We start from the raw sequence: 24,823 nt of genomic DNA on the forward strand, positions 1-24,823 counted from the left end.
TAAAGTTTAAAAAATGTCAGTGTTTAATGCTTTTTTTTCCTTTTTTTTTTTTTTTTTTCAAAGAAAACCGTTATTTATGGGATAAAAACAAAATATGCAACATATTCTCAGATCCATCTTTCCATATAAAGTTACTTTTTTTCCCTCTAGTGGTTTATGCCTTGTTAATTTTTTTTTTTTTTAAGAAAACCGTAATTTTTTGGCCATAAAAACAAAACATTTAATATATTTTCAGATCCATCTTTCCATATAAAGTAACTTTTTTCCCCCCAGTGTTTTATGCCTTTTTAAAAAAAAATATTTTTTAAAAGAAAACTGTAATTTTTTGGGCATAAAAACAAAACATTTAATATATTTTCAGATCCATCTTTCAATATAGTTACTTTCCCCCCCCCCCCCCCCAGTTTTTTATGCCTTTTTAACATTTCTTTTATTTAAAGAAAACCGTAATTTTTTTGGCATAAAAACAAAACATTTGATATATTTTCAGATCCATCTTTCCATATAAAGTTACTTTTTTCTCCCCAGTGTTTTATGCCTTTTTTTAATGTTTTATTTTTTAAAAGAAAACCGTAATTTTTTGGGCATAAAAACAAAATATGTAATATATTTTCAGATCCATCTTTCCATATAAAGTTACTTTTTTTCCCCCGTGTTTTATGCCTTATTAGAATTTCCTTTTTTTTTTCTAAAGAAAACCGTAATTTTTTTTGGCATAAAAACAAAATATTTAATATATTTCAGATCCATCTTTCCATATAAGGTTACTTTTTCCCCCCAGTGTGTTATGCCTTTTTTTTTTAAATTTTTTATTTAAAAAAAAAAAAAAAACGTAATTATTTTGGCATAAAAACAAAATATTTAATATATTTTCAGATCCATCTTTCCATATAAAATTACTTTTTTCCCCCTAGTGTTTTATGCCTTTTTTTAAATTTCTTTTTTAAAATAAAACTGTAATTTTTGGGGCATAAAAACAAAAAATGTTATATATTTTCAGATCCATCTTGCCATACAAAGTTACTTTTTTCCCCCCAGTGTTTTATAACTTTTTTTAAATTTATTTTTTAAAGGAAAACCGTAAAATTTTGGGCATAAAAACTAAATATTTAATATATTTTCAGATCCATCTTTCCATATAAAGTTACTTTTCCCCCCAGTATTTTATGCCTTTTTTAAAATTTTAATTAAAAAAAAAAAAAGTAATTTTTTGGCATGAAAAACAAAACATTTAATATATTTTCAGATCCATCTTTCCATATAAAGTTACTTTTTTTCCCCCAGTGTTTTATGGCTTTTTTAAATTTATTTTTTAAAAGAAAACTGTAATTTTTTGGCATAAAAACAAAATATTTAATATATTTTCAGATCCATCTTTCCATATAAAGTTACTTTTTTTCCCCCAGTTTTTTATGGCTTTTTTAAATTTATTTTTTAAAAGAAAACTGTAATTTTTTGGCATAAAAACAAAATATGTAATATATTTTCAGATCCATCTTTCCATATAAAGTTACTTTTTTTCCCCCAGTTTTTTATGGCTTTTTTAAATTTAATTTTTAAAAGAAAACTGTAATTTTTTGGCATAAAAACAAAATGTGTAATATATTTTCAGATCCATCTTTCCATATAAAGTTACTTTTTCTCCCCCAGTATTTTATGCCTTTTTTTTTATTTTTAATAATAAAAAAAACGTAATTTTTTGGCATAAAAACAAAACATTTAATATATTTTCAGATCCATCTTTCCATATAAAGTTACTTTCCCCCCCCCAGTGTTTTATGCCTTTTTTAAATGTCTTTTTTAAAAGAAAACTATCATTTTTTTTCGCATAAAAAACAAAATATGCAATATATTTTCCCCACAAAAAATGTCAAAGTGGAATATTTGATGTGACGTCATTGGAGCTTTAAAGAGGTCAATAATTCATAACATTGAATTTAATACATTATTATTTTTTGAGCAATGACAATTTTAAAGGTAAAAACAACCTCCATGGCAACTTTGTTATAGGAGTCAACATTACAATTTTTTCATTACTTTTCACCCACTTTTTTTTTTTTTTTTTTGTAATATTATTTTTAAAAAGTGCCATGAGTCGTTAAAGTTGAGCTGTTCTCCTGAATGCTCATGAATAATTAATTCTTCTACTTTCCCTGGCTGACGTTTGCAGGCTGAGTGCCGACAGTCCCTTCCACGCGGAACACGGCTGGGAACAGGACAAGAACATCAGGAAAGGAAAGATCCAGTTTGGGCGTTGTTACCCTGGTTTGTCCGAAGGAGCCTTGAACTTGATGAAGACCAGCCTGAACAACAAATCCTGGTCAGCCTGCCTTTTAAAAACTGTAAAAACCTGGGATTTCCAGAAGGAAAACCAAAGCATCCATCCATCTTCTTCCGCTTAGCCGAGGTCGGGTCATGGGGGCAGCAGCCTAAGCAGGGAAGCCCAGACTTTCCTCTCCCCAGCCGCTTCGTCTAGCTCCTCCCGGGGGATCCTGAGGCGTGCTTGGGTCTTCCCCACGGCTTCCTACCGACCTACTAAAAAAAAAAAATTAAAAAAAAAAGGGAAAACCAAAGCATTTTTGTTTTCAAATAGGAAATAATGTAAATCAAATAAGGTGCAGGGATGAGCGGTAGAAAATGGATGGACGCTCCAGACTCCCAGAATCATGATACTGGGGGGGAAATGGTCGATTTTGCAGCATATACAAACTGGGGCAATATTTGAGTGAATATTTTTGGCACAAAAACGGAGGTACAGAAATGTAGCGATTGAAACAGACTTAAGTCTGAGTTTTTCGGGATTGTTACACTTTGGGGTTACGAGCCTCCCCGACGCTTGTTAGCGTAGCAAAAGTCTGAGTGAACCACGGAAGTGTGAGGGTTTGCTGGCATCGTGGTGCGGGTTCGTTAGCTCTATGATCCAGTCGGATTGGACACAGCGTGAAGGTAAGAAATGAAGATTTATTTATACTACAAACCACAGACTAGGAACATAAACACTTGCACAAGGCAATAAAGGCAAAACAAACAGAACTAGCATGGGAGCGAGAAAGAACTAAAAGCGCTAGCATGTGAGCTAGAAAGAACTAAAAGCGCTAGCATGTGAGTTAGGCAACAAACAAAGAAGTAGCATGGAAGCTAACAAGTACAAAAAACAGTTCTTTACCACAAACGGGAATCGGCCTCGTCACCTGTTGCATGGAACAGAAATGACTAGGATGCGAGAGCGAATGAACAGAAGGGGCAGGCTTAAATAAGGTGATGATCATCACGAGACAGGTGCGTGTAAAAAACAAGAGACAGGTGACACTAATGCGTGACTATGGCAACGGAAACAAACAGGAAGTGCCACCAGGAACTAAGGAAGACAAATACCAACAGGATGTGATACAAAAACAGAACAAAACCAGAATATGACATGATCTGAACAGCGGATCATGACAGTAGGATCTGATCGAAACATCCGCTCTTACTCGCGAGCATAAAATTGTTATAAGTACACCTCTGCGTAACATTGTAGCCTTAAAGTTCAAGAAATACCAAAAAAGAATATGGTCATTGACCACAAGATGGCGGCAAATGTGCAGCAAATATTTAAAACCAAGCAAATTCCTTATTAAACTCGGGCTGTAGTTTGGACACCTGTGCCTTAATGCTTCAGTGGCACGCAGGATTCTCACAGGAATGAAGCGGGGAAAATATACAACTTTTTTAATGCTTCAGTGGCACGCAGGATTCTCACAGGAATGAGGAAAAAAAATATGTTTTTTAATAATATCCACAAGTTCAGTGAGCAGGTTGTGTTATGTGTGTTGACTTTCTGTGTTAATTTATTATCACCATTAGTTTGAAAGGTTGTTTGGATTGGGTCATATAAGTAAATGCTGTGTTCCCTTGAAAACAAAGTTCATGGTCATTGGCCACAAGTTGGCGGAAAACGTGCAGAAAATATTTAAAACCAAGCAAATTCCTTATTAAACTCGGGCTGTAGTTTGGACACCTGTGCCTTGATGCTTCAGTGGCACGCAGGATTCTCACAGGAATGAGGGAAAAAAAATATGTATTTTTTAATAATATCCACAAGTTCTGCGAGCAGTTTGTGTTATGTGTGTTGACTTTCTGTCTTAATTTATTTGCACCATTAGTGCGAAACGTTGTTTAGATTGGGTCATATAAGTAAATGATGTGCTGTATCCACTTGAAAAATGCAAAGTTCATGGTCATTAACCACAAGATGTCAGCAAATGTGCAGCAAATTATTAAAATTACGCAAATTATCTATTAAACTCAGGCCGTAGTTTGAACACCTGTGCCTTAATGCTTCAGTGGCACGCAGGATTCTCACAGGAATGAAGCGGGAAAAAAATACAACCTTTTTTAATAATATCCACAAGTTCAGTGAGGAGCTTGTGTTATGTGTGTCGACTTTCTGTCTTAATTTATTTGCACCATTAGTGCGAAACGTTGTTTAGATTGGGTCATATAAGTAAATGATGTGCTGTGTCCACTTGAAAAATGCAAAGTTTATGGTCATTAACCACAAGATGTCGGCAAACATGCAGCAAATTATTAAAATTACGCAAATTATCTATTAAACTCGGGCTGAAAGGATTTAGTAGAGAACATCCACGGTAAAGTTCGCAACTTTTGGTCGCTAATAAAAAAGTCTTGCCTGTACCGGAAGTAGCAGACGCTGTGCGCGAGCTCCTCACATCTGAACATTGTTTACAATCATGGCCACCAGCAGCTGGGGCGATTCGGACCGAGAAAGCGATGATTTCCCCATTAATTTAAGCGAGGATGAAAGATTTCTGGATGAGGAAAGTAAGAGTGACGGACTAAAAAAAATAAAACACTAGGGCAGTAGGAGGGATTCAGATGTTATTAGACACATTTACTAGGATAATTCTCGAAAATCCCTTATCTGCTTATTGTGTTTCTAGTGTTTTAGTGAGATTATATTGTCGTACCTGTACAACCTGAAAGTCGGCCCTGCACCTTTCTTCAGGACCAGTCGACGGGTCGTCATCTCTGCCCTTCGCAGGGGACCCTCTTCGAAACACGATCTTTCGAAATGATCGCTGCATAATACACTGTACTTTGTGTGTGTGGTTCGATCCAACTGTGTTCGCTTGAAGTGAATTGAAGTGAATTATATTTATATAGCGCTTTTCTCAAGTGACTCAAAGCGCTTTACATAGTCACACCCAATATCCAAGTTACATTTAAACCAGTGTGGGTGGCACTGGGAGCAGGTGGGTAAAGTGTCTTGCCCAAGGACGCAACGACAGTAACTAGGATGGCACAAGCGGGAATCGAACCTGCAACCCTCAAGTTGCTGGCACGGCCACTCTACCAACCGAGCTATGCTGCCCTGACCGCTCTGTTCCATAGTAAAGCTTGACTGTCATCTTTCGGGAATGTAAACAATGAAAAACCGTGTTTGTGTTGCTAAAAGCAGCTGCAATACACCGCTTCCCACCTACAGCTTTCTTCTTTGACGTCTCCATTATTCATTGAAAAAAATTGCAAAAGATTCAGCAACACAGATGTCCAGAATACTGCGGAATAATGCGATGGAAAGAGACGACTTATAGCTGTGAACGGTGCTGGAACAAAATGTCCTTTACAATTTGTGACGTCACGCGCCATCATACCGCGACGTTTTAGCAGGATACTTCTGCGCGAATTTTAAAATTGCAATTTAGTAAACTAAAGCGGCCGTATTGGCATGTGTTGCAATGTTAATATTTCATCAGAAAAAATTATCTATTAAACTTGGGCCGTAGTTTGGACACCTGTGCCTTAAAGGCCTACTGAAATTAGATTTTCTTATTTAAACGGGGATAGCAGGTCCATTTTACGTGTCATACTTGATCATTTCGCGATATTGCCATATTTTTGCTGAAAGGATTTAGTAGAGAACATCCACAATAAAGTTCGCAACTTTTGGTCGCTAATAAAAAAGCCTCGCCTGTACCGGAAGTAGCAGACGATGTGCGCGTGACGTCACGGGTTGTGGAGCTCCTCACATCTGAACATTATTTATAATCATGGCCACCAGCAGCGAGGGTGATTCGGACCGAGAAAGCGACAATTTCCCCATTAATTTGAGCGAGGATGAAAGATTTCTGGATGAGGAAAGTAAGAGTGAAGGACTAGAAAAAATAAAACACTAGGGCAGTGGGAGCGATTCAGATGTTATTAGACATCCCTTATCTGCTTATTGTGTTACTAGTGTTTTAGTGAGATTATATGGTCGTACCTGTACAACCTGAAAGTCGGCTCTGCACCCTTCAAGACCAGTCGACGGGTGGTCATCTCTGCCCCTCGCAAGGGACCCTCTTCGAAACACGATCTTTCAAACTGATCGCTGCATAATACACTGTACTTTGAGTGTGTGGTCCAATCCAACAGTGTTCGCTTAACCGCTCTGTTCCATAGTAAAGCTTGACTTGTCATCTTTCGGGAATGTAAACAATGAAAAACCGGCTGTGTTTGTGTTGCTAAAGGCGGCCGCAATACACCGCTTCCCACCTACAGCTTTCTTCTTTGACGTCTCCATTATTCATTGAAAAAAATTGCAAAAGATTCAGCAACACAGATGTCCAGAATACTGTGGAATAATGCGATGGAAAGAGACGACTTATAGCTGTGAACGGTGCTGGAACAAAATGGCCTCTACAATGCACGCGACGTATCCTGCGCAAATTTTAAAATTGCAATTTAGTAAACTAAAGCGGCCGTATTGGCATGTGTTGCAATGTTAATATTTCATCATTGATGTATAAACTATCAGACTGCGTGGTCGCTAGTAGTGGCTTTCAGTAGGCCTTTAATGCTTCAGTCGCTCGCAGGATGCTCACAAGAATGAGGCAAACAAAAAATAAAAAAAATGCAATCTTTCCTTCTGCAGTTTGCTCCAGTTTTGATGAGGTCTTTGTTGTTGTTTTTTCCCCCTCCAGGGGGCGGCCCACGGCAGCCGAGTGTCTCCAGAGCGCGTGGCTGCGGGCGCAGAGGACACGCCCCTCCAAGGTGTGCTTCTCCACCGACAAGCTGAAGGCTTACCTGGCGCAGAAGGAGGAGAAGCGGGAGCAGGTGCGCTGCAAGCTCCAGAGTCCCATCTTCCAGCAGTAAAGTCCGGAAGCATCTTTTCGTGACGCGTCTTAAAACAAAAAGCTAGGTGATGATTTCTTTATTTATGACGGGCCAGTAAGTGTCAGGGATGATCCTAGCAGTCCAAACACCTCGTGTGAAAATGTGCAAAATTAATCTGGCTTTCCCAAACACGTGTCAGAAATAATTTATTGTGCCCAAACGGCTTGTTTTTGATGAAATAAATGCCATAGAGTTGATGTTTAACAGTCTGGTTGTGTTTATTTAACACAAACTTGCACGCCAAGATGCAGGATTGGACACTTCATTAGGTACACACTCTCATTTTTAGAAATGAATTATATTTATATAGCGCTTTTTCTCCAGGGGACTCAAAGCGCTTTACATAGCGAAACCCAATATCTAAGTTACATTTAAAGCAGTGTTGGTGGAACTGGGAGCAGGTGCGTAAAGTGTCTTGCCAAAGGGCAATGGCAGTGACTTGGATGGCGGAAGCGGGGATCGAACCTGGAACCCTCAACCAACCGAGCTATACTGCCCTTTTGATATCTATTTCCCCCTCAAAAAAAATTTCAAAATGGAATATTTGATGTAACACCATAGGTCAATAAATCATAACAATATTGATTTTGATTCATTATTGTTTGAGTAAAAAAATTTTAAAAATTAAAAAATAATTTGAAGATATTATTATCAAATTGTCTGATAATTTTTTTCAAAAATTGTTTTAATTATTATTTTTATTTTATTTTTTTACTTTCAACACTTAAATCTTAGATTTCAATTCTTTTTTTTTTTAAGTATTATTTTTTATTTATTGTTTTACTTTCAATACTTAAATCTTATCTTTTTTTAAAGTATTATTTTTATTTATTTTTTTACTTTCAATACTTAAATCTTAAGATTAATAACTTCAAATGTATGGGTCTGTATAAAATATATGTTTTAAGGTGTTAATGCCCTTTAAGCCTTATGTACATATGATTTGTTATTTTTTTTATTTTTAATAAATTTGGAAAAATTGAAAAAAAAAAATCCCATTGTCATTTTGGAGTATTGTGTGTAGAATTTTGAGGACAAGCCTCAATTTATTCCATTTTAGGAACAATCTGTAACATAAAAATGTGGAAAAAGTAAAGTGCTGTGAATACTTTCTCTTGGTAATAAAATGAGTGAATATTTACGCACTGGTAGGAATAAAAAATATAAATATTGTAATTATTGCACTAATCAATCTAACAATACCCCCTCAAAAAAATGTCAAAATGGAATATTTGATGTAACACCATAGGTCAATAAATCATAACAATATTGATTTTGATTCATTATTTTTTGAGTAAAACAAAAAATGCGTTGAATAATTATCAGATGTTAATATTAAATTATCTGATTCTTTTTTTCAATTTTTTGTTTTTTATTATTATTTTTATGTATTTTCTTTACTTTCAACACTTAAATCTTAAGATTAATAACTTTAGATATATCGGTCGATATAAAATAAAACCTTTTTAAAACAATTTTATGCCCCTTTAAGCCTTATCTACATTTGATGTGTTATTTTTTTTATTTTTAATAAATTTGGAAAGATCTAAAAAAAAAAAAAATCACATTGTCATTATGGAGTATTGTGTGTAGAATTTTGAGGACAAGCCTTAATTTATTCCATTTTAGGAACAATCTGTAACATAAAAATGTGGAAAAAGTAAAGTGCTGTGAATACTTTCTCTTGGTAATAAAATGAGTGAATATTTACGCACTGGTAGGAATAAAAAATATAAATATTGTAATTATTGCAGTAATCAATCTAACAATACCCCCTCAAAAAAATGTCAAAATGGAATATTTGATGTAATACCATAGGTCAATAAATCATAACAATATTGATTTTGATTCATTATTTTTTGAGTAAAACAAAAAATGCGTTGAATAATTATCAGATGTTAATATTAAATTATCTGATTTTTTTTTTCAATTTTTTGTTTTTTATTATTTTTATGTATTTTTTTTACTTTCAACACTTAAATCTGAAGATTAATAACTTCAGATGTATGGGTCGATATAAAATATTTTTAAAATGTTTTTATGCCCCTTTAAGCCTTATGTACATTTGATTTGTTAGTTTTTTTTATTTTTAATACATTTGGAAATATCTAAAAAAAAGAAAAATGTACATTGTCATTATGGGGTATTGTGTATAGAATTTTGAGGACAAGCCTTAATTCACTCAATTTTAGAATAAATATGTCTAATAAAAATTTGGAAAAAAGTAAAGTGCACTAATCTAACAATACCCCCTCAAAAAAATGTCAAAATGGAATATTTAATGTAACACCATAGGTCAATAAATCATAACAATATTGATTTTGATTCATTATTTTTTGAGTAAAACAAAAAATGTGTTAAATAATTATCAGATATTAATATTAAATTGTCAGATTTTTTTTTCAATTTTTTGTTTTTTATTATTATTTTTATTTATTTTTTTACTTTCAACACTTAAATCTTAAGATTAATAACTTTAGATGAATCGGTCGATATAAAATAAAACCTTTTTAAAACAATTTTATGCCCCTTTAAGCCTTATGTACATTTGATTTGTTATTTTTTTTTTTTTTTAATAAATTTGGAAAAATTGAAAAAAAAAATCACATTGTCATTATTGTGTGTAGAATTTTGAGGGCAAGCCTTAATTTATTCCATTTTAGAATAAATCCGTCAATAAATCATAACAATATTGATTTTGATTAATTATTTTTGGAGGAACATTTTTTTTTTTAATAATTAGCAGATATTATTATTAAATTATCTGATAATTTTTTTCAATTCCTTATTTTTTAAATATTAGTTTTATTTATAATTTTTACTTTCAACACTTAAATCTGAAGATTAATAACTTCAGATGTATGGGTCCATCTAAAATATTTTTTAAACAATTGTATGCCCCTTTAAGCCTTTTGTACATTTGATTTGTTATTTTTTTTATTTTTAATACATTTGGAAAAATTGAAAAAAAAAAATCACATTGTCATTATGGGGTATTGTGTGTAGAATTTTGAGGACAAGCCTTAATTGATTCCATTTTAGAATAAATCTGTCAATAAATCATAAAAATATTGATTTGATTCATTATTTTTTGAGTAAAAAAAAATATTTTTGTTTTTTAAATAATTAGCAGATATTATTATTAAATTATCTGATATTTTTTTTCAATTCCTTATTTTTTTTAATTATTAGTTTTATTTTTATTTTTTACTTTCAACACTTAAATCTGAAGATTAATAACTTCAGATGTATCGGTTGATATACAATATTTTTAAAAATGTTTTTATGCCCCTTTAAGCCTTATGTACATTTGATTTGTTATTTATTTTATTTTTTTAAATACATTTGGTAAAATTGAAAAAAAAAAACAATTGTCATTATGGGGTATTGTGTGTAGAATTTTGAGGACAAGCCTTAATTTATTCCATTTTAGAATAAATCTGTAACATAAAAAATGTGGGAAAAGTAAAGTGCTGTGAATACTTTCTCTTGGTAATAAAATTTGTGAATATTTACCCACTGGTAGGAATAAAAAACCATAATGATTGTAATTATTACACTAATAAATCTAACACAAGGAAATACTTAACACAGACCTCCATCTTGCTTTATTTTCTGTCAGCCTGTTAGTTAGTTGTTGTTTTTTTAAACACATTTGCAAAATTAAAAAAAAAAAAAAAAAAAATCACATTGTCATTATGGGGTATTGTGTGTAGAATTTTGAGGACAAACAATTTATTGCATTTTAGAATAAAAACAATTACGATTGTAATTATTGCACAAATTCATCTAACAAAAGTAGACACTTAACACAAACCTCCGTCTTACTTTATTTTCTCAGTCAGCCTGTTAGTTTTTTATTGTTAATAAATTTGCAAAAATCTAAAAAAAATAAAATAAAATAAAAGAATCACTGTCATTAAGGGGTATTGTGTGTAGAATTTTGAGGACGAACATTGATTCATTCCATTTTAAAATTAAGCTGTAACATTAAAAAAAATGTGGGAAAAGTGAAGTGCTGTGAATACTTTCCTGATGCACTGTAGTAATAAACTGAGTGAGAATATTAGGAATAAAAACTATTATGATTTTAATTATTGCACTAATTAGAATCCAGCAAAACTTAACACAAACCTCCGTCTTGCTTTCTTCTCTCAGTCAGCCTGTTTTATTTTTAAAATATTTGCAAAACTTTAAAAAAAAATAATAATCACATTGTCATTATGGGGTATTGTGTGTAGAATTTTGAGGACAACATTAATTTATTGCATTTTAGAATAAAGCTGTAACATAAAAAAAATGTAGGAGAAGTGAAGTGGTGTGAATACTTTCCTGATGCACTGTAGTAATAAACATGAACAAAAATGAGTGAGATTATTAGGAATAAAAACAATTATGATTGTAATTATTGCACAAATTGATCCAACAAAAGTAGACACTTAACTAAAACAAACCTCCAACTTACTTTCTTTTCTCAGTCAGCCTGTTAGTTTTTTATTGTTAATTCATTTGCAAAAATCTAAAAAAAAAAAAAAAAAAATCAGTTATTAAAGGGTATTGTGTGTAGAATTTTTAGGATGAACATTAATTAATTCCATTTTAGAATGAAGCTGTAACATTAAAAAAATGTGGGAAAAGGGAAGCGCTGTGAATACTTTCCTGATGCACTGTAGCAATAAACTGGGTGAGACTATTAGGAATAAAAAATATTATCTTTGTAATTATTGCACTAATTAGAACCTAACAAAACTTAATTAACACAAACCTCCATCTTGCTTTCTTCTCTGTCAGCCTGTTAGATTTTTTTTTTGTTTTTAAAAAATGAGCAAAAATTAAATATTAAAAAAAAATCACATTGTCATTATGGGGTATTGTGTGTAGAATTTTGAGGACAAATATTAATTTATTGCATTTTAGAATAAAGTTGTAACATAAAAATTTTGGGGGGGAAGTGAAGTGCTGTGAATACTTTCCTGATGCACTGTAGCAATAAAATGAGTGAGAATATTAGGAATAAAATCTATTAGAATTGTAATTATTGCACTAATTAGAATCTAACAAAACTTAATTAACACAAACCTCCATCTTGCTTTCTTCTCTGTCAGCCCGTTAGTTTTTTTATTTTTGATAAATTTGCAAAAATATACAAAAAATTTAAAAATCACAGTCATTACGGGGTATTGGGTGTAGAATTTTGAGGACAAACATTAATTTATTGCATTTTAGAATAAAGCTGTAACATAAAAATTTTGGGGGGAAAGTGAAGTGCTGTGAATACTTTCCTGATGCACTGTAGTAATAAACTGAGTGAGAATATTAGGAATAAAAACTGTTATGATTTTAATTATTGCACTAATTAGAATCTAACAAAACTTAATTAACACAAACCTCCATCTTGCTTTCTTCTCTGTCAGCCTGTTAGATTTTTTTTTGTTTTTAAAAAATGAGCAAAAATTAAATATTAAAAAAAAATCACATTGTCATTATGGGGTATTGTGTGTAGAATTTTGAGGACAAATATTAATTTATTGCATTTTAGAATAAAGCTGTAACATAAAAATTTTGGGGGGAAGTGAAGTGCTGTGAATACTTTCCTGATGCACTGTAGTAATAAACTGAGTGAGAATATTAGGAATAAAAACTGTTATGATTTTAATTATTGCTCTAATTAGAATCTAACAAAACTTAATTAACAAAAACCTCCATCTTGCTTTCTTCTCTGTCAGCCTGTTAGTTTTTTATTGTTAATAAATTTGCAAAAATCTAAAAAAAATAAAGCAAAATAAAAATCAATCAATAAAGGGTATTGTGTGTAGAATTTTGAGGACAAACATTAATTCATTCCATTTTAGAATGAAGCTGTAACATAAAAACAATGTGGGAAAAGTGAAATGCTGTGAATACTTTCCTGATGCAATATAGTAATAAAATGAGTGAGAATATTAGGAATAAAGACTATTAGAATTGTAATTAATGCACTAATTAGAATCTAACAAAACTTAATTAACACAAACCTCCATCTTGCTTTCTTCTCCCAGTCCGCCTGCCCCACTAACCTCTCCGCCGTCAAACATGGAGGATTACAAGACAACATTTCCCCAGCAGGGACTTTTATTTTGCAGGTCGCCTTCTCAGGTTCTGACGAGTCGGCCTTTTTTTTAGGGTTTGGCCTCTTGAACTTTTTGAATTTCCTGCGCAAAAAGACAGAAAAGTGACATCATGTTTTCCCTTTTGACACAAACACACGTAGGAATATTTTTATGTCGACACAATCGTCATGGAAACTAGCCCTGACTCTATAAAGAGACATAAGGAGGGGTAGTTCAACTCTCATGCTTTTATTTTGAAGCTTACTTTAACAGGAAGTCACTGTTTTAATGTTGTGTAGTAGTAGACTACATAAAAAGTATGTACATTTTAAATTGGCCGCGACTATAAATAGTATCATTTGTCTATGAAACGGTTATAAGTACGCCTCTGCATAACATTGTATCCTTAATGTTAAATATCATTAAAAAAAGAAATAAATATAATTAGAAATACACCAAAAATAAATTATCAAAATTGTTTTTAATCAAAATATTTGAAGTGCATCAATTTGCCTGAAATAAAGAAAATAAAATGGTTTCTCCTCATTTAAACTACAAACATTTTGGCTCGACTTCAACCCATTTGATACCCAAAAAATTACACTTAATATATAATAAACTCATATTAATGAGCTAAAAATAAACTCAGAATCACAAAGTAAAAACATTGAACCCACAAATTAAAAAATAATAAAATTTGCTGATTTAAAAACACATTTAATCAAAATGAGGAAGTCAGAATTAATGGCTACAGTTGACAGATTATTAATAAATATTAATAACAATATCAATTAATTAAATACATAGTTTATATAGTAGGATTAATAATTTAATTATGATTAATATTAATATTAATATTAATTATGATATACATTAATTAAATACAGGTGGCGACTTGTCCAGGGTGTACAGCGCCTTCCGCCCGATTGTAGCTGAGATAGGGACTAGCGCCCCCGCGATCCCATAAAGGGAATAAGCGGTAGAAAAATGGATGGATGGATGGATGGATGGACTAATTAAATACATAGTTTATATAATAAGTATTATCCATCCATCCATCCATTTTCTACCGCTTATTCCCTTTTGGGGTCGCCGTGGGCGCTGGTGCCTATCTCAGCTACAATCGGGCGGAAGGCGGGGTACACCCTGGACAAGTCGCCACCTCATGGCAGGGCCAACACAGGTAGAACAGACAACATTCACACTCACAATGAAATTATGATTAACATTATTATTCATAAATATTAATAACATGAATTAATTAAATACATTGTTTATATAATAAGTATTAATTAAGTATGAAAAAATATTAATAATTATATAAATTAATTAAATACACAGTTTATATATTAAGTATTAATAATTACATTATGATTAATATTATGATTAATAATTAATAATAATAAAGTAATTAAATGCATAGTTTACATAATAATTATTAAATTATGATTAATATTATTTTTTGATTTCAACAATAATTATTGTTTTTTTAAATACTTTTTTCTGATCATTTTAGTAAAAAAAAGGAGAACACAGCGATGAACCCGTACTTGATGTGTGTGTCAACATAAACGGGTGGTCGACATAAGCGGGTAGGGTGGGCAAAAAGACTGACGTGGTTGAGGGTCTCCTTCAGTTCCTCGTAGGCGCGGTCCTGGTCGTCGTTGATGATGATGACGTCAAAGACCCCCGGCTCCTTACCTGCAGACCACAGCCTCATCACAGTTGTTTATTGGGAAACATCATGCACATTTGTTGCAGAAAATACATTTACAGTGTAAAAGTAAAACATGACATTAACTATTAATATTTCAAGCTTTCTGTTGATGTCATTTATGGTGGAGACAAACGTACTGAGTTCCATGTCGATGCGAGCAGCCTCCAGACGTTTCTGTAGACTCTCCTCCGACTCCGTCTGGCGGTCCCTCAGACGTTTCTCCTGGGGAAGATTGTTGAAATGAGGTCCTGTCATCCACAAGGGGGGTTTGGGTACTCAACTGCAGAGAGTGGCAGGCCTTTTGTTTTGCAATGAGAGAGTACAGCAACACGCTGGTGGGATTTATTTCTAAGTGTCAAAAAGACGGGATTTTTTTCGATTCGTCAAAAATCTGGATTTTTTTCCTCAATGGAAAAAACTCAAGATTTTTTTCTGAGTGTCAAAAAATCTGGATTTTGTTTTTCACGGTCAAAAAAATCTGGATTTTTTTCCAAGTGTCAAAAAAACGGGATTTTTTTTTTAGGGTAAAAAAAAAACTCTGGATTTTTCTAAGTGTCAAAAAGACGGGATTTTTTTTTAGGGTCAAAAAAATCTGGATTTTTTTTTTGGGGTCAAAAAAATCTGGATTTTTTTTTTAGGGAAAAAAAATCTGGATTTTTTTGAAAGTGTCAAAAAGTCAGGATTTTTTCTAACTTTGAAAAAGTAAGGATTTTTTTTTAGGATCAAAAAGTCTGTTTTTTTTTTCAAAGTGTTAAAAAATCTGGATCTTTTTCTAACTGTCAAAAATTGAGATTTTTTGTAAGTGTCAAAAAGTCTGGATTTTTTTTAAGTGTCAAAAAGACCGGATTTTTTTTAGGGTCAAAAAAATCTGGATTTTTTTTTAGGGTAAAAAAAAAATCGATTTTTTTTTAAGTGTCAAAAAGACAGGATTTTTTTCGATTCGTCAAAAAATTTGGATTTTTTTCCTCAATGGAAAAAACTCAGAAGATTTTTTTCAAAGTGTCAAAAATTCAGGATATTTTCTAACTTTGAAAAAGTAAGGATTGTTTTTAGGATCAAAAAGTCAGGTTTTTTCTATGTGTTAAAAAGTCTGGATCTTTTTCTGAGTGTCAAAAGTCGAGATTTTTTCTAAGTGTCAAAAATTTAGATTTTTTGTAAGTGTCAAAAATTTAGATTTTTTGTAAGTGTCAAAAAGTCGGGGGTTTTTTCTAACTTTGAAAAAGTAAGATTTTTTTTTTAGGCTCAAAAAGTCAGGTTTTTTTTCTAAGTGTTAAAAAATCTGGATATTTTTCTAAGTGTCAAAAGTTGAATTTTTTCTAAGTGTCAAATATTGAGATTTTTTGTAAGTGTCAAAAAGTTGGGTTTTTTTTAAGTGTAAAAAAATCTGGATTTTTTTTTTAAGTGTAAAAAATCGGGATTTTTTTCTGAGTGACCAAAAAAAAACGTGATTTTTTTTGTAAGTGTCAAAAAAAAACAGATTTTTTATCCTTAGTGTCAAAAAGTCAGGATTTTTTTTAGGGTCAAAAAGTTCAGTGTCAAAAAGTCGGGATTTTTTCTAACTTTGAAAAAGTACGAATTTTTTTTTAGGCTCAAAAAGTCAGGGTTTTTTTCTAAGTGTTAAAAAATCTGGATCTTTTTCTAAGTGTCAAAAGTTGAAATTTTTTCTAAGTGTCAAATATTGAGATTTTTTGGTTTTTTTCAGTGTAAAAAAATCGGGATTTTTTTTTTTAAGTGTAAAAAATCAGGATTTTTTTCTGAGTGACAAAAAAATTGTGATTTTTTGTGTCAAAAAGTCTGGATTTTTTTTTTTTGTAAAAAAAAAAAATGACATTTTTTTCTAAGTGACCAAAAAGCTTTGATATTTTTCTAAGTGACAAAAAAAAATCGTGATTTTTTTTGTTAGTGTCAAAAAAACTTTGAAAAAGTAAGGATTTTTTTTTAGGATCAAAAAGTCTGTTTTTTTTTTCAAAGTGTTAAAAAATCTGGATCTTTTTCTAACTGTCAAAAATTGAGATTTTTTGTAAGTATCAAAAACTCGGGATTTTTTTTAAGTGTAAAAATCGGGGGGGTTCTGAGTGACAAAAAAATCTGGATTTTTTTCTGAGTGACAAAAAAATTCGGGATTTTTTGTGTCAAAAAGTCTGTTTTTTTTTTTTTGTAAAAAAAAAATGAATTTTTTTTTGAAGTGACCAAAAAGCTTTGATATTTTTCTAAGTGAAAAAAAAAAATCGTGATTTTTTTTGTTAGTGTCAAAAAAAAAGTGTCAAAAAAAAAGTGTCAAAAACTCGGTATTTTTTTTTAGGGTCAAAAAGTTTAGTGTCAAAAAGTCGGGATTTTTTCTAAGTGTCACAAAATCAGTTTTTTTTAAGTGTGGAAAACATTAGGGTTTTTTCTGTCACACACACACACACACACACACACACACACACACACACACACACACACACACACACACACACACACACAAAAGTCAGTATTTTTTTTTAGGGTCAAAAAGTTTAGTGTCAAAAAGTCGGGATTTTTTCTAAGTGTCAAAAAGTCAGGAGTTTTTCTAAGTGTCAAGAAGTCGGGATTTTATTTAAGTGTCACAAAATCTTTTTTTTTTAAGAGTGAAAAACATCAGGGTTTTTTCTGTCAAAAAGTCGGAATTTTTTCTATGTGTCAAAAAGCCAGGATTTTTTTTAAGTGTCACAAAATCATCTTTTTTTAAGTGTGAAAAACATCAGGGTTTTTTCTGTCAAAAAGTCAACATTTTTTCTAAGTGTCAAAAAGTCGGCAATTTTTCTGTTAAAAAAAACGGAATTTTTTCTGAGTGTCCAAAAATTGGGATTATTTGTCATTGTCAAAAAGTCTGGATTTTTTGGGTCAAAAGATCGGGATTGTGCAAAAGTTGAGAGTTCTACGTAAACACTGCGGGGATGCTCGTATCGCACATGATATCACACAGGTGTAAACACGCTGCGGGACTTGCTCGTATCGCCCATGATATCACACACATGTAAACACGCTGCAGGACTGCTTGTATCGCCCATGATATCACACACATGTAAACACGCTGCCGGACTGCTTGTATCACCCATGATATCACACAGGTGTAAACACGCTGCAGGACTGCTGGTATCACAGTGATCCAGTGTACCTGCTATGGTGTTGCAGGAGTGTGCTCACCAGGATGTCCATGGACGGAGGCTGGATGGAGATGTAGATGGGGTTGAGGTCTGTCTCCTTAATCCTCCTCACTCCTTGGATGTCCACGTCCAGGATGCAGATCAGGTTCTTGGCCTGCACGTCCTCGATGGCACTTTTACTGTCACACGCACACACACACACATGCACACACACGTATGCATGCACACACACACACACACACACACACACACACACACACACACACACACACACACACACACACACCACACACACACACACACACACGAGGTGAGCGAGCTAAGAGGATCACTGCCTTGATCCGAGCAGCTCACACGTTTTGCTCACAATAAGAAGGAGAGATTAAATGTGACACACACACACACACACACACACACACACACACACACACACACACACACAAAGCTCCATCTGTCCCGAGACGTTTATAAATGGCCTTCATCCAACGTGACCCCAGTGTGATGTTGTGATGTTGTGCGCTCACACCAGGCCACTTTGTTGGTGGGGAACCAAAGTGTCTACTGTTTGGTTCCTAGGGTTAGTTCAAGTGTGACCCCATAAGCGATCAGGCTGGCGACAAAGGTGAGAAAAGAGAGCAGACTCTGGTGCTGAGTGAGACCACATGGTTGCTTCAAAACAGCTGCTATGATGTCGCTAAATGCCAAACAAAACAAGCCGGGGTTAGCAACACCCGACAGAAAGCAAAGTGTCAAGTGTCTAAGTGTCAAAAAGTCGAGATTTTTTTCACTAAGTGTCAAATAGTCGGGATTTTTTTTTTAGTGTCAAAAAGTCGAGATTTTTTACAACTGTCAAAAAGTGGGGATTTTTTGCAACTGTCAAAGTCTGGATTTTTTTCCAAGTGTCAAAAAGTGGTGATTTTTTTTAAGTGTCAAAAAGTGGTTATTTTTTTGAAGTGTTAAAAAGTCTGGATTTTTTTCTAAAAGTCAAAAGGTCAAGATTTTTTTCTAAATGTCAAAAAGTAGGGATTTTTCTAAGCGTCAAAAAATCTGGATTGTTTTTCTAAGTGTTAAAAAATCAAGATTTTTTTTTTAAGTGTCAAAAAATCTGGATTTTTTTCTAAGTGTTAAAAAGTCTGGATTTTTTCTAAGATTCAAAAAGTCTAGATTTTTTTCTAAATGTCAAAAAGTCTGGATTTTTTGCAACTGTCAAAGTCTTGATTTTTTTTAAGTGTCAAAAAGTGGGCATTTTTTCGAAGTGTTAAAAAGTCTGGATTTTTTTCTAAATGTCAAAAAGTAGGGATTTTTTTAAGTATCAAAAAATCAGGATTTTTTTCTAAGTGTTAAAAAAAATCAGGATTTTTTTAAGTGTCAAAAAATCTGGATTTTTTGCAACTGTCAAAGTCTATATTTTTTGTAAGTGTCAAAAGGTGGGTATTTTTTAAAATGTCAAAAAGTGGGGATTTTTTGTAAGTGTTAAAAAAGTATGGATTCTTTCGAAGTGTCAAAAAGTCTAGATTTTTTTCTAAATGTCAAAAAGTCTGGATTTTTTTTTAAGTGTCAAAGAGTGGGGATTTTTTTCCAAGTGTCAAAAAGTCGGGATTTTTTTTCAGTGTCAAAAAGTCAGGATTTTTTGCAACTGTTAAAAAATCTGGATTTTTTTTCTAAGCGTCAGAAAGTCGGGATTTTTTTTAAGTGTCAAAAAGTCTGAATTTTTTGCAACCGTTAAAAAAATCTGGATGTTTTTTTAAGAGTCCAAAAGTCCAAAAAAATTTAAGAGTCACTAAGTCGGGATTTTTTTCTAAATGTCAAAATGTCAGGATTTTTTTAAGTGTCAAAAAGTGGGTATTTTTTTCAGTGTCAAAAAGTGGGGATTTTTTTTCAGTGTCAAAAAGTCAGGATTTTTTGCAACTGTTAAAAAAATCTGGATTTTTTTTAAGCCTCAAAAATTTGGGATTTTTTTTTAAGTGTGAAAAAGTCAGGTTAAGTGTCAAAAAGTCAGAATTTTTTGCAACTGTCAAAGTCTGGATTTTTTTCCAAGTGTCAAAAAGTGGTGATTTTTTTTAAGTGTCAAAAAGTGGTTATTTTTTTGAAGTGTTAAAAAGTCTGGATTTTTTTCTAAAAGTCAAAAGGTCAAGATTTTTTTCTAAATGTCAAAAAGTAGGGATTTTTCTAAGTGTCAAAAAATCTGGATTGTTTTTCTAAGTGTTAAAAAATCAAGATTTTTTTTTTAAGTGTCAAAAAATCTGGATTTTTTTCTAAGTGTTAAAAAGTCTGGATTTTTTCTAAGATTCAAAAAGTCTAGATTTTTTTCTAAATGTCAAAAAGTCGGGATTTTTTTTCAGTGTCAAAAAGTCAGGATTTTTTGCAACTGTTAAAAAATCTGGATTTTTTTTCTAAGCGTCAGAAAGTCGGGATTTTTTTTAAGTGTCAAAAAGTCTGAATTTTTTGCAACCGTTAAAAAAATCTGGATGTTTTTTTAAGAGTCAAAAAGTCCAAAAAAATTTAAGAGTCACTAAGTCGGGATTTTTTTCTAAATGTCAAAATGTCAGGATTTTTTTAAGTGTCAAAAAGTGGGTATTTTTTTCAGTGTCAAAAAGTGGGGATTTTTTTTCAGTGTCAAAAAGTCAGGATTTTTTGCAACTGTTAAAAAATCAGGATTTTTTTTAAGCCTCAAAAATTTGGGATTTTTTTTTAAGTGTGAAAAAGTCAGGTTAAGTGTCAAAAAGTCAGAATTTTTTGCAACCGTCCAAAAAAATCTGGATTTTTTTTTTAAGTGTCAAAAAGTCGACATTTTTTTCTAAGTGTCACAAAGTTGGGATTTTTTTCTAAATGTCAAAATGTCAGGATTTTTTTTAAGTGTAAAAAATTGGGGATTTTTTTCCAAGTGTCAAAAAGTCGGGATTTTTTTTTATTGTCAAAAAGTCAGGATTTTTTGCAACTGTTAAAAAATCGGGGGTTTTTTGCAACTGTTAAAGAAATCTGGATTTTTTCTAAGCGTCAAAAAGTCGGGATTTTTTTTGGAGTGTCAAAATGTCAGGTTAAGTATCAAAAAGTCTGATTTTTTTGCAACCGTCAGAAAAATCTTGATTTTTTTTTTTTAAGTGTCAAAAAGTTGAGATTTTTTTTAAGTGTCAAAAAATTGGGATTTTTTCTAAGTGTCAAAAAATCGGGATTTTGTTTAAGTGTGAAAAAGTCAGGTTAAGTGTCAAAAAGTTAGGATTTTTTTTGGTGTCAAAAAGTCTGAATTTTTTGCAACCGTCCAAAAAACAGGATTTTTTTTTAAGTGGCAAAAGGTCAAAAAAAATTTCTAAGTGTCACAAAGTTGGGATTTTTTTTCTAAATGTCAAAATGTCAGGATTTTTTTTAAGTGTAAAAAAGTGGGGATTTTTTTCCAAGTTTCAAAAAGTGGGGATTTTTTTTAATTGTCAAAAAGTCAGGATATTTTTGCAACTGTTAAAAAATCGTTTTTTTTTTGCAACTGTTAAAAAAATCTGGATTTTTTCGTAGCGTCAAAAAGTCGGGATTTTTTTTGGAGTGTCAAAATGTCAGGTTAAGTGTCAAAAAGTCTGAATTTTTTGCAACCGTCAGGAAAATCTCGATTTTTTTTTAAGTGTCAAAAAGTCGAGATTTTCTGTAAGTGTCAAAAAATCGGGATTTTGTTTAAGTGTCAAAAAGTCAGGTTAAGTGTCAAAAAGTCTGGATTTTTTTTTGTGTGAAAAAGTCTGGATTTTTTGTAACTGTAAAAAAAAATCTGGATTTTTTTCAAAGTGTCAAAATGTAGGGATATTTTTTCAACTGTCAGAAAATGTGGATTTTTTGTAAGCGTCAAAAAGTCGGGATTTTGTTTAAGTGTCAAAAAGTCTGGATTTTTTTTGTGTCAAAAAGTCTGAATTTTTTGCAACTGTCAAAAAAATCTGGATTTTTTTCAAAGTATCAAAATGTGGGGATTTTTTTCAACTGTCAAAAAAATTTGGATTTTTTTTTAAGCGTCAAAAAGTCTGGATTTTTTTTTTAAGTGTCAAAATGCTGGATTTTTTGCAACTGTCGTAGTCTTGATTTTTTCTAAGTGTCAAAAAGTCTGGATATGACTGTATGGCTGCGGAATTATGGAAAAAAAATTGTAAAATTGGCAAAACAAGTTAGTGTTTTAACGTATAGTCCGGAGAATACGGTAGTCTTTGCCATTAAATTGAATGTACCAGTCTTGTATTTTGAAGAGTCCTACAAAGTGTTTGCACTGTAAGTATTGTATTTCTCACACACCAGCTGTTTGATTGTTGGGAGTTTATATTTCCATATTTACAGGTGTTAAAAACTCTCATGCTAATTCGGTAGCATGTCTATGGCATGTCCAATGTAAATTAGCATTGAGCTAGCAGAACATAGAAGTACCCATTCCTAAATTGGAGCACTTCTAGGTATTTAGCGACACTATTAATGAGACTATTTACCTTGTTCCGTACAAGTTGCCGGAAAACTCCGCGTTCTCGATGAAGTTGCCCTGATCGATGCCCTCCTGCATGGCCTCCCGTGTGCTGAAGTGATAATCTGAGGGCACAGGAAGTATCAACAACAACACCTTTCATCCAACACACAACACGCAATCTTGAGATTAGGAATATTGTGCGATGTATATGTAGCGCAATAAAGAAAGCACAATGTATATGTAGCGCAATAAAGAAAGCACAATGTATATGTAGCGCAATAAAGAAAGCACAAGCCAGGAGGTTTTATCACAATAACAAGAAGCCATATTTGGTCACTTCCCCTCAAACTCAGGCTGTTACAGACCATGTGACTTCTCCCAGCCAATCAGCACAGAGGAAAATATAATACATCATGGCAATTAGAATGGAATATATTGTAAGAAGACTAGAATAATAATAATAAATAAAATGTAAGACTACATTATAGTGCACATTTAAGCTTTTTTTGACTATCATGATAAATATTTTTTAATTTTGGGGAGAATAAAAAAATAATATCTGCTCATTTGAAAAATGCCCAAAAATGTGTCATGTTCAGAAGCAAAATAAACACAAATGTGATTTTTTTGGTGGAGGTTGCTGACTGATAAGGTGAAGTGCATGTGGGGGGGACATTGGAGGAGGTAGCTGACAGATAAGGTGAAGTGTGTGTGGTAGAGACATTGATTGAGGTTGCTGGCTGATAAGGTGAAGTGCACGTGGTGGGACATTGATGAAAGTTGCTGACTGATATGGTGAAGTGCGTGTGGCGGGGACATTGATGGAGGTTGCTGACTGATAAGGTGAAGTGTGTGTGGTGTGGTGTGGACTTTGGAGGTTGCTCACAGATAAGGTGAATTCTGTGTGGTGGAGACATTGATGGGGGTTGCTGACTGATAAGGTCGAGTGCGTGTCGTGGGGACATTGGAGGTTGCTGACCGATAAGATGAAGTGCGTGCGGGGTGGAAATTGATGGAGGTCGCTGACTGATCAGGTGAAGTGCGAGTGGTGGGGACATTAATGGAGGTTGCTGACAGATAAGGTACAGTGCGTGTGGTGGGGACATTGATGGAGGTTGCTCATTGATACGGTAAAGTGTGTGTGGCAAGATATTGATGGAGGTTGCTCATTGAGAAGGTGAAGTGTGTGTGGTGGAGACATTAATAGAGGTTGATGACTGATAAGGTGAAGTGCGTGTGGTGGGTGGGGACATTGATGGAGGTTGCTGACTGATCAGGTGAGGTGCGTGTGGTGGGGACATTGATGGAGGTTGCTCATTGATAAGGTGAAGTGTGTGTGGTAAGATATTGATGGAGGTTGCTCATTGATAAGGTCAAGTGTGTGTGGTGGGGACATTGATGGAGGATGCTGACTGATTAGGTGAAGTGCGTGTGGTGGGCACATTGATGAGGATGGTGACTGATAAGGTGAAGTGCGTGTGGTGGGGACATTGATGGAGGATGCTGACTGATTAGGTGAAGTGCGTGTGGTGGGCACATTGATGAGGATGCTGACTGATAAGGTGAGGTGCGTGTGGTGGGCACATTGATGAGGATGCTGACTGATAAGGTGAAGTGTGTGTGTGGTGGGGACATTGATGGAGGATGCTGACTGATTAGGTGAAGTGCGTGTGGTGGGCACATTGATGAGGATGCTGACTGATAAGGTGAAGTGCGTGTGGTGGGGACATTGATGGAGGTTGCTGACTGATAGGGTGAAGTGCGTGGGGTGGGGACATTGATGGAGGTTGCTCATTGATAAGGTGAAATGTGTGTGTTGGGACATTGATGGAGGATGCTGACTGATAAGGTGAAGTGCGTGTGGTGGGGACATTGATAGAGGATGCTGACTGATCATGTGAAGCGCGTGTTGTGCGGACATTGATGGAGGTTGCTCATTGATAAACTGAAGTGTGTTTGGTAAGATATTGATGGAGGTTGCTCATTGATAAGGTGAAGTGTGTGTGGTGGGGACATTGATGGAGGATGCTGACTGATATGGTGAAGTGTGTGTGGTGGAGGCATTAATGGAGGTTGATGACTGATAAGGTGAAGTGCGTGTGGTGGGTGGGGACATTGGAGGATGCTGACTGATAAGGTGAAGTGCGTGATGGAGGCTGGTGGTGTAGTGAGGATGGACTAGCAGGCATCACTGGGGGCTATTTTCACAAGCTCTTCACTCCAAAGTGTACTTCCCAAGGAAAATGTCTTTTCAAAAGTGAAATGTCCAAAAGAGAGCGTTTCCACGGTGATGAAAGTAACCCCC

General features: G+C 33.3%; 2 protein-coding genes across 8 annotated transcripts in view; one reads left to right on the forward strand and one right to left on the reverse strand.

Moving 5' to 3' along the window:
- Window positions 1-7,362, forward strand: part of obscna (obscurin, cytoskeletal calmodulin and titin-interacting RhoGEF a) — a 171,852-nt gene extending 164,490 nt beyond the window's left edge. For all 6 annotated transcript variants that reach the window (XM_061883080.1, XM_061883082.1, XM_061883081.1 and 3 more), the window contains 2 exons: window positions 2,171-2,320; window positions 6,966-7,362. In XM_061883080.1, coding sequence (XP_061739064.1) covers window positions 2,171-2,320; window positions 6,966-7,137 — 322 coding nt within the window. In that variant the 3' untranslated portion in view covers window positions 7,138-7,362. The remainder of the gene's footprint in view (window positions 1-2,170; window positions 2,321-6,965) is intronic.
- Window positions 7,358-24,823, reverse strand: part of guk1b (guanylate kinase 1b) — a 35,192-nt gene continuing 17,726 nt past the window's right edge. For both annotated transcript variants that reach the window (XM_061883088.1, XM_061883089.1), the window contains 5 exons: window positions 22,544-22,640; window positions 18,133-18,271; window positions 15,102-15,186; window positions 14,863-14,948; window positions 7,358-13,349 (listed from right to left, as the gene is read on the reverse strand). In XM_061883088.1, the coding sequence (XP_061739072.1) occupies window positions 13,317-13,349; window positions 14,863-14,948; window positions 15,102-15,186; window positions 18,133-18,271; window positions 22,544-22,640 (440 nt within the window). In that variant the 3' untranslated portion in view covers window positions 7,358-13,316. The remainder of the gene's footprint in view (window positions 13,350-14,862; window positions 14,949-15,101; window positions 15,187-18,132; window positions 18,272-22,543; window positions 22,641-24,823) is intronic.

This window comes from Nerophis ophidion, linkage group LG22, assembly GCF_033978795.1.
Source record: "Nerophis ophidion isolate RoL-2023_Sa linkage group LG22, RoL_Noph_v1.0, whole genome shotgun sequence".
Lineage (NCBI taxonomy): Eukaryota > Metazoa > Chordata > Actinopteri > Syngnathiformes > Syngnathidae > Nerophis > Nerophis ophidion.